This window comes from Ornithorhynchus anatinus, chromosome 4, assembly GCF_004115215.2.
Source record: "Ornithorhynchus anatinus isolate Pmale09 chromosome 4, mOrnAna1.pri.v4, whole genome shotgun sequence".
NCBI classification, from domain to species: domain Eukaryota; kingdom Metazoa; phylum Chordata; class Mammalia; order Monotremata; family Ornithorhynchidae; genus Ornithorhynchus; species Ornithorhynchus anatinus.
In genome coordinates, this window is record NC_041731.1 from 44,111,171 (window position 1) to 44,125,950 (window position 14,780).

At 46.2% G+C, this 14,780-nt stretch overlaps 1 protein-coding gene across 4 annotated transcripts in view; it reads left to right on the forward strand.

The window, feature by feature from the left end:
* Positions 1–8,401, forward strand: part of LOC100089730 (rab GTPase-activating protein 1) — a 110,175-nt gene extending 101,774 nt beyond the window's left edge. For 3 of the 4 annotated variants that reach the window (XM_029062806.2, XM_029062805.1, XM_029062810.1), the window contains one exon: positions 8,305–8,401. In XM_029062806.2, the coding sequence (XP_028918639.1) occupies positions 8,305–8,373 (69 nt within the window). In that variant the 3' untranslated portion in view covers positions 8,374–8,401. Of the gene's footprint in view, positions 1–184; positions 602–8,304 lie in introns of those variants that run through there. The other variant, XM_029062809.1, reaches the window with a different exon arrangement.
* The last annotated feature ends 6,379 nt before the right edge of the window (positions 8,402–14,780 follow it).

A 14,780-nucleotide genomic window follows, 5' to 3' on the forward strand; every position in this document is an offset into this window, starting at 1 on the left:
AGTGAGCCAATTCTCACAGCGTGGTATAAAAATAGTAAAGAAAAAGGTTACACAATGCTGTCACAGGAGTTTGTGCTCGTGGGCAGCTTTAGAGGCAGGCTTGCCCACGGGGCGTGGCAAGGAGGGAAACACGTTGCCAGTGTTATCATTTCCTTTTATTTTTCTCCACATAACTGTTTTCCAGCCGTTGGGTAAATGTGACTCCAGCATCCTAAAGTGAGCTTGGCGGCTGTTCTTGTCACGCACGCTGGAAAGAGAAAGAGGCCGATGTCTGCTGCAACGAGGGAGAGAGGGTACCGTTCCAAAATCTCTACAGTGATGTGACTGAAGCACATCCTTATTGTCACTGTCGGGCTTATGGCTTAGAAGGAAAGTCTCCTCTCTGCCGGCTTTATTTAAAACTGTAGTTGTGATTGCGAAGATGGCTGTGGAGCCATTTTGAGACTCTTCGCCTCTGGTCTCATGTCAGAAGAAGCGGGAGGGGACTCAAAGATGAAGTAAATTGTTATATTTCTTTTCAGATAGACCCCTGTGAAATGATGCAGTTCTTTCTCTTCTTCGTGCCAATTAAAGTCAATTAAAATTGATTGGTTTCCATTTAGTTGGCCTTGCTTGCTTATTCCCAGGCTGAATGTAGTGTTTTTTGCATCATTAATGCTTACAGTGCTTACAAAAACTGGTGCCTGGAACCCAAATTCCTGTCTAAAACAGTTGTGTTTATTTCTGCCTCCCCCCTCTCTCTCACACTCACTGTGAACCTCCTGATAAGCTCAGGACAAAAATTTGAGTCTTTGAGAACATGGATTAACATTTGTCTGAAGTCTTCCTATGACAGTATGAGTTCTTGCCAGATGATATAACAAATAATTAGTCCACCCCAGCCCACCTTGTATTTCCTTTAAATGTTACAGCCATTTGGAATGTGGATTTTTAACTTATTTTCTTTATGGTATTTGTTAAACACATACTATATGCCTAACTGGGGGTGGGGGTGTCCCTCAAGATTTGGTTCTGCATCCCCTTCTTTTCTCCATCAGCACCTACTCCTTTGGAGAACTCGTTCGCTCCCGTGGCTTCAATTACCACCGCTATGCAGATGATTCCCAAATCTTACATCTCCAGCCCTGATCTCTCTCCCTCTCTGCAGTTTCACATTTCCTCTTGCCTTCAAGACATCTACTTGGATGTCCTCCCATCACCTCAAGCTTCACAAGTCCCAAACAGAACTCCTTATTTTCCCAACCAAATCCTGTCCTCCACCTGACTTTGCCATCTCTGTAGGCGGCACCACCATCCTTTCTGTCTCACAAGCCGCTCACCTTGGAGTTATCCTTGACTCCTCTCTCTCGTTCAATCCATCACTAAATCCTGACGGTCCCACCTTCACAGCACTGCTAAAATCCTCCCTTTCCTCTCCATCCTAACTGCTACTATGTTAATACAGTCACTTATCCTATCCCGCCTGGATTACTGCATCAGCTTCGTTACTGACTTCCCAGCCTCCTGTCTCTCCCCACTCCATTCCATACTTCACTCTGCCGCCTGGATCATTTTTCTTCAGAAATGTTCAGGGCATGTTTCCCCACTCCTCAAGAAACTGCAGTGGTTGCCTATAATAATGTATTTCTTAAGCGCTTACTCTGTGCCAAACACTCTTCTAAGGGCTGGGATAGATACAAGGTAATCAGGTTATCCCACGTGGGGCTCACACTTTTAATCCCCATTTTAGAGATGAGGTAATTGAGGCCCAGAGAAGTTAATGGAACTGCCCAAGGTCCCACAGCAGACAAGTGGTGAATCAGAGATTAGAACCCACGACCTCTAACTCCTAAGCCATGCTGCTTCTCTGACCTCTGCATCAAAAACACCTCACCTCACTAGTGTTACTACAACCCGGCCCACACACTTTGCTCCTCTAATGCTATTTCACTGTACCTCAGTCTCCTCTATCTCGCTGCCAATCCCTTGCCCATGGCCTCTGGCCTGGAACACCCTCCCTCCTTGTATCTGACAGACAATTACTGTACCTCCACCCTCCACCCCCCACCCCCCGCCTTCAAAGTCTTATTGAAGACACATCTCCTTCAACAGACTTTCCCTGACTAAGCCCCCCTTTCCTCTTCTCCAACTCCCTTCTGCACTGCCCTGACTTTCTCCCTTTGTTCTTCCACCATCCCATCTCCACAGCACTTATGTACATATCTGAATTGTATTTGTATTAATGTCTGTCTCTCCCCACTCGAGACTGTAAGCTCCTTGTGGGCTGGGGAGGTCTGTTTATGATTGTATTGTACTTTCCCAAGTGCTTATTACCGTGCTGTGCACACAGTAAGCGCCCAATAAATATGATTGAATGAATGCTAAGTACCATGGCTCAGTGGAAAGAGCACGGGCTTAGGAGTCAGAGGTCATGGGTTCTAATCCCAGCTCCGCCGCTTGTCAGCTGTGTGACTTTGGGCAAGTCACTTAACTTCTCTGTGCCTCAGTTACCTCATCTGGAAAATGGGGATTAAGACTGTGAGCCCCGCATGGGACCTGATTACCCTGAATCTACCCCAGCGCTTAGAACAGTGCTCGGCACATAGTAAGCGCTTAACAAATACCAACATTATTATTACTGTACTAAGCACTGGAGTAGATACAAGCTAATCAGGTTGGACACAGTCCATGTCCCACACAGGGCTTACAGCCTTAATCACCATTCTTACAGGTGAAGTAATTTAGGTCCATAGAGGTTAAGCGACTTGCTTTAAGTATCCCATTCTGGTTTTGTACCTTCTTTCTGTTCGTGGGATCTATCCTAGGCAGAAATGATGTCTTCTCCCAGGGTCTGATCTTTAGAGGTCTCTCTGAATGTGATTTGAAGATTTCTCTAGTAGTGTTCTTTAGCCATCCCAAATCTCATAACAGAAATGAAAGAATCAGAGACATTCATTCAATAGTATTTATTGAGCGCTTACTGTGTGCAGAGCACTGTACTAAGCGCTTGGATGAACAAGTCGGCAACAGATAGAGACAATCCCTGCCATTTGACGGGCTTACAGTCTAATCAGGGGAGACAGACGGACAAGAACAATGGCAATAAATAGAGTCGAGGGGAAGAACATCTCGTAAAAACCGATGGCAACTAAATAGAATTGAGGCGATGTACATTTCATTAACAAAATAAATAGGGTAATGAAAATATATACAGTTGAGCGGACGAGTGCCGAGGGGATGGGAAGGGAGAGGGGGAGGAGCAGAGGGAAATGGGGGGAAAAGAGGGTTAAGCTGCGGAGAGGTGAAGGGGGGGGTGGTAGAGGGAGTAGAGGGAGAAGAGGAGCTCAGGTCTGGGAAGGCCTCTTGGAGGAGGTGAGTTTTAAGTAGGGTTTTGAAGAGGGGAAGAGAATCAGTTTGGCGGAGGTGAGGAGGGAGGGCGTTCCAGGGACCGCGGGAGGACGTGGCCCAGGGGTCGACGGCGGGATAGGCGAGACCGAGGGACGGTGAGGAGGTGGGCGGCGGAGGAGCGGAGCGTGCGGGGTGGGCGGTAGAAAGAGAGAAGGGAGGAGAGGTAGGAAGGGGCAAGGTGATGTAGAGCCTTGAAGCCTAGAGTGAGGAGTTTTTGTTTGGAGCGGAGGTTGATAGGCAACCACTGGAGTTGTTTAAGAAGGGGAGTGACATGCCCAGAGGCATTCCTTTATATCCCTTTCAATAAGGATTATTTTGTGTGTGAGATAGTGCAGTGGACACTGTAGAATATATTTTCACATATTCAAGGAATCATATGGAGTTCATTATAAATTGGGTTTTTTTTTAAGCAATGTACAAATCACAAGGGTAGAGATGTGACTTCTGCTTGCTCTCCATCCCTCTTTCATACTGTCTCACTGAAGCTAAGTGCTTAGTACAGTGTTTAAGCTCTTAGTCTAGTGCTTTGCACACAGTAAGTGCTCAATAAATACGATTGAATGATTTGAATGGAGCCCGCCCATGCCATCTGTCTCCATCACCCATTGCAATTCCAGTTACCACTTTCCCATCTCAGGCCGTCCCCCCGGCCTCACATTTCTGAGCAATTTTAATGCCTTTCTCACCTTCTTTCTCTCCTTCTCCTCCCCTACGCTGATTTTCAGAGACTTGAGTATCCACGTGGATGAGCCTGAACCTTCCAGACGCCCACTTCCTCTCCATCCTCAACTCCACCCTCCTCCAGCTCCATGCCACCTCACCTGCTCGGACACACAGTAGATCTCATCCTCACTAAGTCACTGCACCCTTTTTAACTTCACCAACTCACCCTCACTCCACTTTCTGACAACAGCTTCCTCACCTGCCTTCTCTCCTACCCCACCCTTCCCCACAAAATGGTTCTCTTTCCACACAGAAACCTGATGTCCAGCCCCCCCCCCCCCCCCCACATATTACTGGCCATTCTGATCCATTGGACTGCTTTGCAGCTTTCCCTCTCTTGATGCACAAATATATGACCTCAATACCAACCACTCTGCTGGTCTTAACTCCCTCACCCCCTGTCCCTGTCTATAATAATAATAATTTTATTTTACTGCTATGTGTCAAGCACTATACTAAGCGCTGGGGTAGATAGAAGAGGAGCGGATCCCATGTGCTAAGTAGGAGAGGGGACAGTTATTGAATCCCCATTTTGCAGATGCACAGAGGCACAGAGAAGTTAAGCAACTTGCCCAAGGTCACACAGCAGATAAGTGCAGAGCTGGGATTAGAACCCAGGATATGTGACTCCCAGGCCTGTGCCTTTTGCCCCAGCAATCCCCAACCCTGGATCACCTCCACCGTATGCTTCCCCTCTTCCTGCACCTGTGCCCCCAGAGGACTGTTGGTTGAAATCCAGGCCCCGGACTGACTTTGGCCACTTCATTCCTTCAATTGAATTTATTCATTGTCCTATTTACTGAGCTCTTACTGTGTACAGAGCACTGTACTAAGCACTTGGGAGTGTACAGCACAACACCCTTACTTGCTAGAAGCTCTGCCCTCACTTCTGCAGGGCAAAATTGACTTCTCCCTCACTGATTCCCATCCCCCCATTGCCACCTCTAATTATTCTAGATGTGTCGTCCCTTCTGAAATCCCAGTACCAACATATCCCTCCTCCCCCCCTTTGCTCCTAGTGACCTCCCCAAGCAAGGAGTTCCTCAGTCTCCCTCCCACCCCCACTTCCAGACTGTCATCTTTTCTTGGCCGTCTCTCGAGAGGAGATCTCCCTCTGCTTTCAGATTTACCCCTCCACTGTGCCTCCTCTGCTTTCAAACCTACCCCTCCACTTTACCTTCCAGCTCCATCCCTCCTCACCTTCTGAAATCACCTGCCCGCAACTCTCTTTCTCTTCCTGGACTGCACGTCAGATGCTCATTCTCTGATGACCCCTTCCCCTCTGTCTTTTAAAAAAGAACAACCACACCCAGTTTCCCTTATCTCTTAACTTCTCTGAATTCAATTACACCCTCCAGCTATTGCCCTATTTCCAGGTATTCCCATAGACCTTAAGCTTGTTGTGGGCAGGGGCCCTTGCCTATCAACTTTGTTAAATTGTATTTTCACAAGCACTTAAATACTGTCCTGTGCAGCAGGAAGCTGTCAATAAATACAGTTGATTGACTGCCCCCATCTCCCTCCTCCCATTCTTGTTCCGATTCCTCAATTGAATTGTATACACCTGCTTGCTACACCTCCATCCTAATTCTCCTTGCTTCTTGGCTGCCTTCAATAGTGAGAACCATTCTCTTCTGGGAAACACAGCTAGCTAACCTTGGTTTTTACTGACAGTGTTCTCCTGGTTCTCCTCTTACCTCTTGGGCCAATCCTCAGTCTCTTCCACAAGCTCCTCTTCTGTCACCACCTTCTAATTTTGGGGTATTCCTCAAGGCTCTTTTCAGGATCCCCTTTCTCCTCTCCTTTTATACTTACACTCGAGCTTATCTGCTCCCATGGCTTTAACTACCATCACCTTTATTTGCTGACTTCAAAATCTACCTCACCAGTCCTGACCCTTCTCCTTCTTGCATTTCCTCTTGCCTCCAGGGCATATCTACAGGATGTCCCATGAGCACTGAAGCTCAATCTATCCAAAATCAAACACCTTTTCATCTCCTCTCCCACATCCTTTCCTTCCCCTAACTTTTCCATCACAGTCACACCACTATCTTCCCTATAGCTGAAGTCCACACCCTAGCATTATCCTTGATTCATCCTAATCTTTCAGTCCCCATATTCATTCTGTCATCAGATCCTGTCGGTTTTTCCTGTACAACAGTTCCAGGGTCTGCTCCTTCCTCGTCACTGAAACAGCCACTGCTCTGGACTAGGCACTTTTATCCCAGCTCGATTACCATATCACTCTTCCACTCCTGTTCTCTCCCCTCTCTGCTCTATATTTTACCATGCTGCCCAGATCATTTTTCTGAACCATCGTTCTGCACACGTATCTCCCTTCTTCAAAAACCTTCAATAGTACCTCATTCCTTCCTGCATCAAGCAGAAACTCCTAACCTTTGGCTTGAAGGCACTCAATCAATTCCCTCCTTCCTCCGTATCCACTCTCTTCTCCCACTACACTCCAGCTTGAAATCTTTGTTCTTCACAAGCTAACCTTTCCGGGCCTTGTTTTCATCTCTTCCGCTGTCGACCTCTCACACGTGTTGGGTCCCTTCCTGGAGCTCCTTCCTCCCTTCAAATTTGGCAGGCCTCAGCTCTCCTCATTTTCAAAGCCCTTCTGATACCACATCTTTTCCAGGAGAACCTTTCCCAATTAATTTCCTCATCTCCCATGCTCATATTTCCCCCACCGCCTCTTCAGCGCTTTTGCATCACCCAAGCATTTAAGTTCAACCTCGGAGCAATTCTGTTTGTCTATGTGCTCCATTGCTTCATGTACATATCCCTTTTTCTCCCGTTTTCAATTTATTTTAATGTTCTGTCTCCCTTGGTAGATTTTAAGGTCCTTGAGGGCAGGGTTCAGGTCTACTGATTCTTGTATACCCTCCCAAGTGCTTAGGACTCTGCTGCCAGAGCTCAGTGGGCCACTCAATGAATACTATTGATTGAGCTCCAAATACAGTAACTTCTAATAGCTTGCCCTGAAGATAAATGTAAAAAAAAATGGCCAACTGACAAAGTTGGTCAGCCTTCCTTCCACTTAGGGCTAACCAACTTCAGTGCCCAGAGAGCAAAGTATAAAATCAAAATTCTGCTCCTGCTGGCCTCTTAGAAGTTATTACTGGCCCTAGGGACACGAGCATGTGGCTGACTAGAGTAGGAGGTCAGCTCATTCGAATTAGTAGCTAGGGCTCTGGGAATAACGTTGATAGCACAGAGTAAAGTCACAAATGATGATTGACTATGTTGATTCCCATGTGTCGTCTGTGAGATGACTGTGCAGATGATGAAATACGCAGGTAGTCTGATTTCTGTGCTTTGTCCCCTAGTGTGTAAATAAATAAAACTAACAGGGGCAAACCCTGAAACTGCACAAGCTTTGTGCCAATTTTGCTGATGTAGTTTTGGTAATGCTTCAGTTAACCTTTGGGGTTGGGGTGAGTAGAGAGGGTGCCGCCAGAGATTTTCCCTCTTTTGGCTGGAATCAAAATATCACTGAATATTTTTTTCTGCGTCCTGTCTGACCGAGTTCCCCCAGCATCTGACACTCTGGTGTTCCCAGGGAACAGATCGCTGCTCTGCCGGCCACTCCATATTCTCATTCCGGTTTCCGGGACGGATCCTGGATAAGGGGTTCTGGCTCTCCCCGGCTGGCCTCCTGCTGAGGGTCACTTCAGAGGCAGCTCTGGATACAGCTGGTTCCTTGGAGACCTCTTTGCCGGATGCCGACGACCTGCAACAAATTGGATTGGGTGGAACCTTCATGGACAATGAGCTCCCTGGCAACTCTCCCCTTCCCCAGAGGCAGTTAGGATGGCTTTGTTCCTATGGGAAATCCACTCTGAATAGCCTCTCTTCCTCATAGCGAAATAGAAGGTCACCAGCTGCTCAGTTGCCCACAGTACTTCCTTAGTGGAGGAGAAGGGGGATGGGACATGGAAGGTGAGAAAGATGGCCTTGCTCTTGGTTTAGTCTTGGGGCAGGATTCAGGAGTTGAGCTGGGCACACCCTGTTGTCCTGCGTAGTTGATGTATCCTTGTATTCATTCTCTGACTGGATCCTAGCTGTCTTCTGCCCCTCTCCCTCTGCGGGACAGACAGCATTGCTCCGGTCGGTACATGTGAGTTTCTCCAAGAGCAAGACTTACCTTTCGATTCCTTCAAATTGGTCACTTTCTTTGTGTTTTAACAGGAGTCACCCCAGGACAGTGCCGATCACCAGGCGATATCAATCGTACATTCCCAGCTCATGATATTTTAAGGACACGGGAGGGAATGGACAAGATTCCTTATATAAAATATGCAAGGTACTCAATACTCCCAAACAACTTTCTCCGTGGAGGTGGCTTTGCTTCTTCAGAGTTCTTGCAAGACAGGGACCTTCAAAATATGGGTTTGATTTTCTGCAAAAACACCTCAAACGTGTGCATGTGATCTCAAGAATGTGTGAGACTATATAGTCGCAAAAGGGAGGCAGAGAGATTCTTCTTTTGGGTTTCAAGTACAAATTTAACATTAGCCGTGGCCAGTTCATAGGAACACATTTTTAGCCTCATTGAAGTATACACAGATATTTAAAAAAATAAGTTTCTTGGTGATCTTATTGGCCTCATTTGACCTGAACGTCTCAAGCTTCCTGCCCCTGGGTTCTACATTTAGAAAATATTTCATGGATGTGTTTTCTCTCTCTCTTCCGTGTCTCTGTCTCTCTCATGTTTTTGTATATGGAACTCTTCCCAACTCCTGCACATAGAGGACTCCACTTCAGCGGGTTGTTTTGAAAATGCACAAGAGGGCACTTGCAGGGCATATGAAATTGTTAATGCAAGTCTACGGTGTTTAGTTAGCTGTTCAGACCTGATCACAAGATCAATGGTTGTAACATTATTTCAATGCACTGCTGCATCTAATAATAAACAGGTTAAATTACAACCATTAAATTTTAAATCCTAAACAATGCCTCTGGCACATAGTAAGCTCTTAATAAATACCACAGTTATTATTATCATGTAACCTGTTTGTTATACAGTCAGTACTCATTGAACGCCAACCTCACGTTTAAGGAAAACTCATTTTTCAATGTTGCCGGAACGCAGCTTGTTTCTTCCTGCATCCCCATTGTGTTTTATCCAGACAGATGTATATGGTGGAAAGACCATTCCCTAATTCCCCAACCGCATTTATCCAAAATTGGCAGTGAAAACTCTGAAAACGTGACTATTTGTAGCTGGTTCACTGTGCCCTACTTGGATATGTGGTCTTATCATAGTCGCCGACCGTGTTGCTCTTGTTGCTATATAGCCCCTGCTTCCTACTGTTGTAGAATCTTTGTGGGTCAGTTTTGAGCCCCCAACATAAAATAGAGCAGTTGGAAATGGGTTACTCAGGCACTTTTGGTGAATTGCACCCCCCTCTTTGTAAACAGAAGCAATTTGGTAGCTAGAGCTTGGTCTAACTCCGTGTCCCCACCAGCTACGCTCACTAACAGTTGGCCTACTCACACCACCTTACATATTCTCCTAGGAATGGGTTCTACCAGAGTTCTCAAAGCCCAACTTAGAACACTATTTTCCCACCTGCTTTGCTGGGGATCCACCTGGCCTTCATTCATTCATTCAGTTGCATTTTTATTGAGCTCTTATAATAATATAATGTGGTATTTGTTAAGCGCTTAAACATCCTTTGCTGTTTTATGGGCATCCTATTTTGGTGGGGCAGGGGAGAAAGAATTCCTCAATCACTGAATGATAATAATTAACTGTAGTATTTATTAAACTCTATTAGCCATACAGTTAAATACTGGGTTAGGTAAGTCAATTAAATCAGTAGTATTTATTGAACATTTACTGTGTACTCAACACTGTACTACACTCCCCCAGCTCCACAGCACTATACTCTATTTCCCCTATCTAAAAGTTAGTTTGATATTATTTTCCCACCTGCTTTGCTGGGGATCCACCTGGCCTTCATTCATTCATTCAGTTGCATTTTTATTGAGCTCTTAATAATAATAATAATAATGTTGGTATTTGTTAAGCGTTTACTATGTGCAGAGCACTGTTCTAAGCGCTGGGGTAGACACAGGGGAATCAGGTTGTCTCACATGGGGCTCACAGTCTTAATCCCCATTTTACAGATGAGGGAACTGAGGCACCGAGAAGTTAAGTGACTTGCCCACAGTCACAGAGCTGACAAGTGGCAGAGCTGGGATTCGAACTCATGAGCCCTGACTCCAAAGCCCATGCTCTTTCCACTGCGCCACACTGCTTCTTCACTGCTTCTTAATTGTGCAAAGCACTGTACTAAGCACTTGGGAGAGTACATTATAACCGTAGATACATTCCATGCCTACCATGAGGTTACAGTCTAGAGGCGCTTACAGTCCCTTCCCTACTTCCCAGCCAGAAACCTCTGGATGAAGGGTAGGGCTCAGGAATAAGGTCTCCATTTTGGTATTTATTATTAAGGGAAACAGCATGGATTAGGGGATAAAGCTCAGGCCTGGGAGTCACAAGGACCTGGATTCTCAGCCCGGCTGTGCCACCTGTCTGCTGGGTGACCTTGGGCAAGTCACTTAACTTTTCTATGTCTCAGTTTCCTCATCTATAAAAGGGGGATTGAGACTGTGAGCCCCTTGTGGCACAGGGACTGCTGTTCCAAACTGATGAGTTTGTATCTGCCTCAGGCTTAGTATAGTGTCTGGCACATAGTAAGCACTTAGCCAATACCATCATTATTGTTGTTATTACTAAGTGCTTCTTATGTGCCGAGTCCTTGTTCTGAGCTCTTGGGAGAGTACAGTATAACAGAGTTGGTAGACACATTCCCTGCCCACGAGGAGCTTCCAATTTAAAGGGGGGAGACAGACATCCATAATTGACTTGGTTTGATGGACTGTGCTCAGAGTGCGAAAATGGGTATGGCACAGATGCCCCAGAATCCTCAGAGCCCACCATAGAGGTTCCCAAGTCCCACTGGCATGCCACTGCACCCAGTTGGGAACCCCCACTGTATGTCTAATCAAAGGCTATGCCAAGAGGCAGAATAGTTCCTATTAATCTCGATGGGCGCCTGGAAATAATCCCCCACTAAGAGATATGAAAACATCTTCATCCTAAGTGGTTTTACTGGAATCTGAAGGATTTTGTTCAATCTGGCAAGAGACCCAATTGGAGAGAGGAGGGGAAGGGCAGAGTGGGGGAGGTGGAAAAAGGGAGGCGCGCTCCAGAAATGGATTTATTCAAGTAAGAAAATGTCTCCCAAGTCTATAAGAAATTCCCCTTTCCGCCACAACTGGCATGAGAATCCTGAACAGTAATAATAAAAACATGCTCTTAAAAGTTGCTTGTATGGCCAGAAGAGCCAAAGGCCCAAGGAATGCTTGATGTCAAAATACTGTAAAAGATAAAGATCTTAAGGGATGGATACTAGCAAGTTAAAGCCAAAAAAAAAGGGGAAAGAAAAGAATTTCCAGAAAACCCCATGAGTGATTTAGGAACCATTTGTCTTATCAGAGGAGCTCTTACTGGTCTGTATCTCTTTTTAGGATGTGAAAAAGGCCCCCAAATTTAACAAGGTCCCTTACCAGTGGAGTCCTTGTGCTTTAAGAGGCAAAGAATAGTAGCTCAGAGGTGCCAACTCTTTTAAATATAGGCCATACCTCATGAGCGGAGTTTGGTGGCAAGTATGATTCCTTTTATTTTTCAAGAGCAGAAAGGTTGTCTTTCAAGTTATAGGTGAAGCAGGAAGTATATTCCCAACGTGTTCACTCCTGGTCCTCTGGCTTCCACTTTGCACCTTCCACCTGTGTACATTTGAAAGCAAATGCTTAGCTAGTGAGATTTTCTTGAATCTAGGTCTGCAGGGGGCACAGTCAAGTGATTTGTTGGTCAGCAGCTTAAGGAAAGATCTGCCAAGGTAGAAATGCGCAGTGAGGAGAATTATATCAGTCTCTACTCTCTAATGTAAGGCATGGGCTAAGAACATAATATTAAGTATACTTGGTACTTAAGTACACTATAACACAGGTTCACAGGGTGAATGTAGTTGAGGGATTGTAGAAAAATACAATCATTTAAATGCTTAACCTAGCTTCCAGATATTTCGTCGCTTTTTTATGATAAGCGCTGTGTCATGCACTGTTTTATGCACTGGAGTAGATATAAGATTATCAGATTGAACACAGTCCCTGTCTCACATGAGGATGGAGCTCACAGCCTAAAAAGGAGGGAGTAGGATTTAATCCCCATTTTGCAGTTGCAGAAACTGACTCACAGGGAGTTAAGTGACTTACTCAAGGTCTTACAGCAAGCAATTGAAAGAGCACGGGCTTTGGAGTCAGAGGTCATGGGTTCGAATCCCACTCTGCCACTTGTCAGCTGTGTGACTGTGGGCAAGTCACTTCACTTCTCTGTGCCTCAGTTACCTCATCTGTAAAATGGGGATGAAGACTGTGAGCCCCACGTGGGACAACCTGATTCCCCTATGTCTACCCCAGCGCTTAGAACAGTGCTCTGCACATAGTAAGCGCTTAACAAATACCAAAATTATTATCATCAGAACCAGGATTAGAACCCAGGTCCTCTACCTGACCCATGCTCTTTCCACTGGACCACACTGCTTCCTTGGGAAGGGATGGTTCATGGGAAGTTAATAGAGGAACTTTGCAGCCCCAGATGATTCTGACTGCTTTTGCTGGAACTGGTGGAGACTTATTTCTGTCTCTTATGCTCTCTTTACAGGCCTATTCTGTTTATGATGAAGAGATTGGCTACTGCCAGGGCCAGTCATTTCTTGCTGCTGTCCTGCTTCTGCATGTGAGTGACCAACCCATATCCCTCTTCAATCCTACACATCCCCAGGGTTTACTTTGGTTTCATCTCGCATTTTCTTGGATTTCTCAAGAATTTACTGAAGTTGATTGTTGTTCTTTCAGATGGAGATAAGTGTGGTGGGATGGTGGGAGGTGCAGGCAGACAGAAGTCTGTTAGTTTCCTGTGTGCTGATCTAGGAGTTAACCCTAGCCAGTATCTCTCTGGCAAGTCTAATGCCATCTAACTGATACAATAACCAAACACTGGAGTCTAGTAAAGGCCTAGCTTTTTACCGGACAGTAGTGTTTGTGTTTTCTTTTATTTTTTTCCTCAAGAACCTCTGGACTGATTTTCATCCTCAAAAAAAAGTATTCTAGGTTATATTTTTCCAAAATATGAGAATATCTTGTCTTCCCAAATAATAGGTGACTTGTTTCCCCTCCATCATCCATTAGTTCCTTCTGGATTGGACTGGAAATGAAAAATGAATTCAGAAAATGTGAGGCAGGTCCCACTTTCATATAGGTTTTAGTTTTGATGCTCTCTGCTATGACAGTTTCACTGAGGAAATAGAGTTTTTGGGTCCAGTGGGACTGGGTGATTTCAAACACTGCTATTTAGCAAGTGCTTACTACGTGCGTGCTACCACTCCCAGTGAGGTGTAGTGTAGAGAACACAGAGCCAACAATCCGTTCCATGACAGGTACCTTTAATCCCACTCCCTTTCGGGAAGGTTTAGCACATACCTCCGAGTACAGGTACTGAGCATGAGATGCTTTATGCTTCCTTTCATTTGCATAATGATAAAAATTCTGGTAAGAATTTACTATGTGCCAGGCTCTGTACTAAGCGCTGGGGTGGGTACAAGGAAATCAGGTTGGACACAGTCCCGGTCCTCCATAGGGCTCAGAGTCTTTACCTCCATTTTACAGATGAGGAAACTGAGGCACAGAGAAGTAAAGTGACTTATCTCAGGCCTCTCAGCGAGAAGTGGCAGAGCTGGGATTACAACGCATCATCTTATGACTCCCAGGCCTGTGCTCTATCCACTACACCACGCTGCTTCCCCACCCTGGGCTGACACAGCTTCCCTTGGCCCTCCTGAAGATGCAAATCCTCATTAGTCCCTAGCTGTCAGTGGGATTCCATGGCTTCTCATTGGCAGTTCAGCAGAAAGAAAGCTGGCAACCCTCAGTCTCCAGTGGTACCCCTTCATCGCTTTTAGTCACTCCTCTACCGCTCCATGGATCTCCACCTCGTGGCCTGTTCCGCCATCTGGATACATGTGGCCTTGGAGTGGTGGGGGAGTGAGCAGGGGTTACCCCCAAAATATCAAATCACTGAGGAAGCACTGAGTACTGGGGTTAATCCTAGGCTGATAGGGGAGGGGTTGAAGATGTCCTGCAGCAGCTTCAGGAGCCACTGCAGGCTGCGGTCCAGGACTGGGGTTGGACTGTGCGTGGGAAAGGGGAGCCGGGACCCGGGACTGGTAGGGGTTTTGAGGTACTGTGCGGGTACGAAGATGGCTGTTGAACACCAAGGAGGTGCTCTGCAGCGGCAGCAACTCAAGCCCTTAGGGTATGCCGCAGGAAAGGGAGGATAGAGGAAGGGAGGGGGGTGGCTTCAGAGCCCCCTCTAGGTGCTGCAGGGTTTACTTCCGAACTACACCGCTTGAATCTCCTTCCCCACACAGTGGAGTTCAACACAGACTGGTTTGGAGCTGTGGAGGAGAGAGAGCTTGGAAGGTGGGGGTAGGGGGTGAAACACTGCGACAGGCCAGGGCCATCCTATGGCAGCAAAGACTCTGTGCCTCTATGCATGGGACTCCAGGGTAGAGGCAGCCTGGGCCTCACCT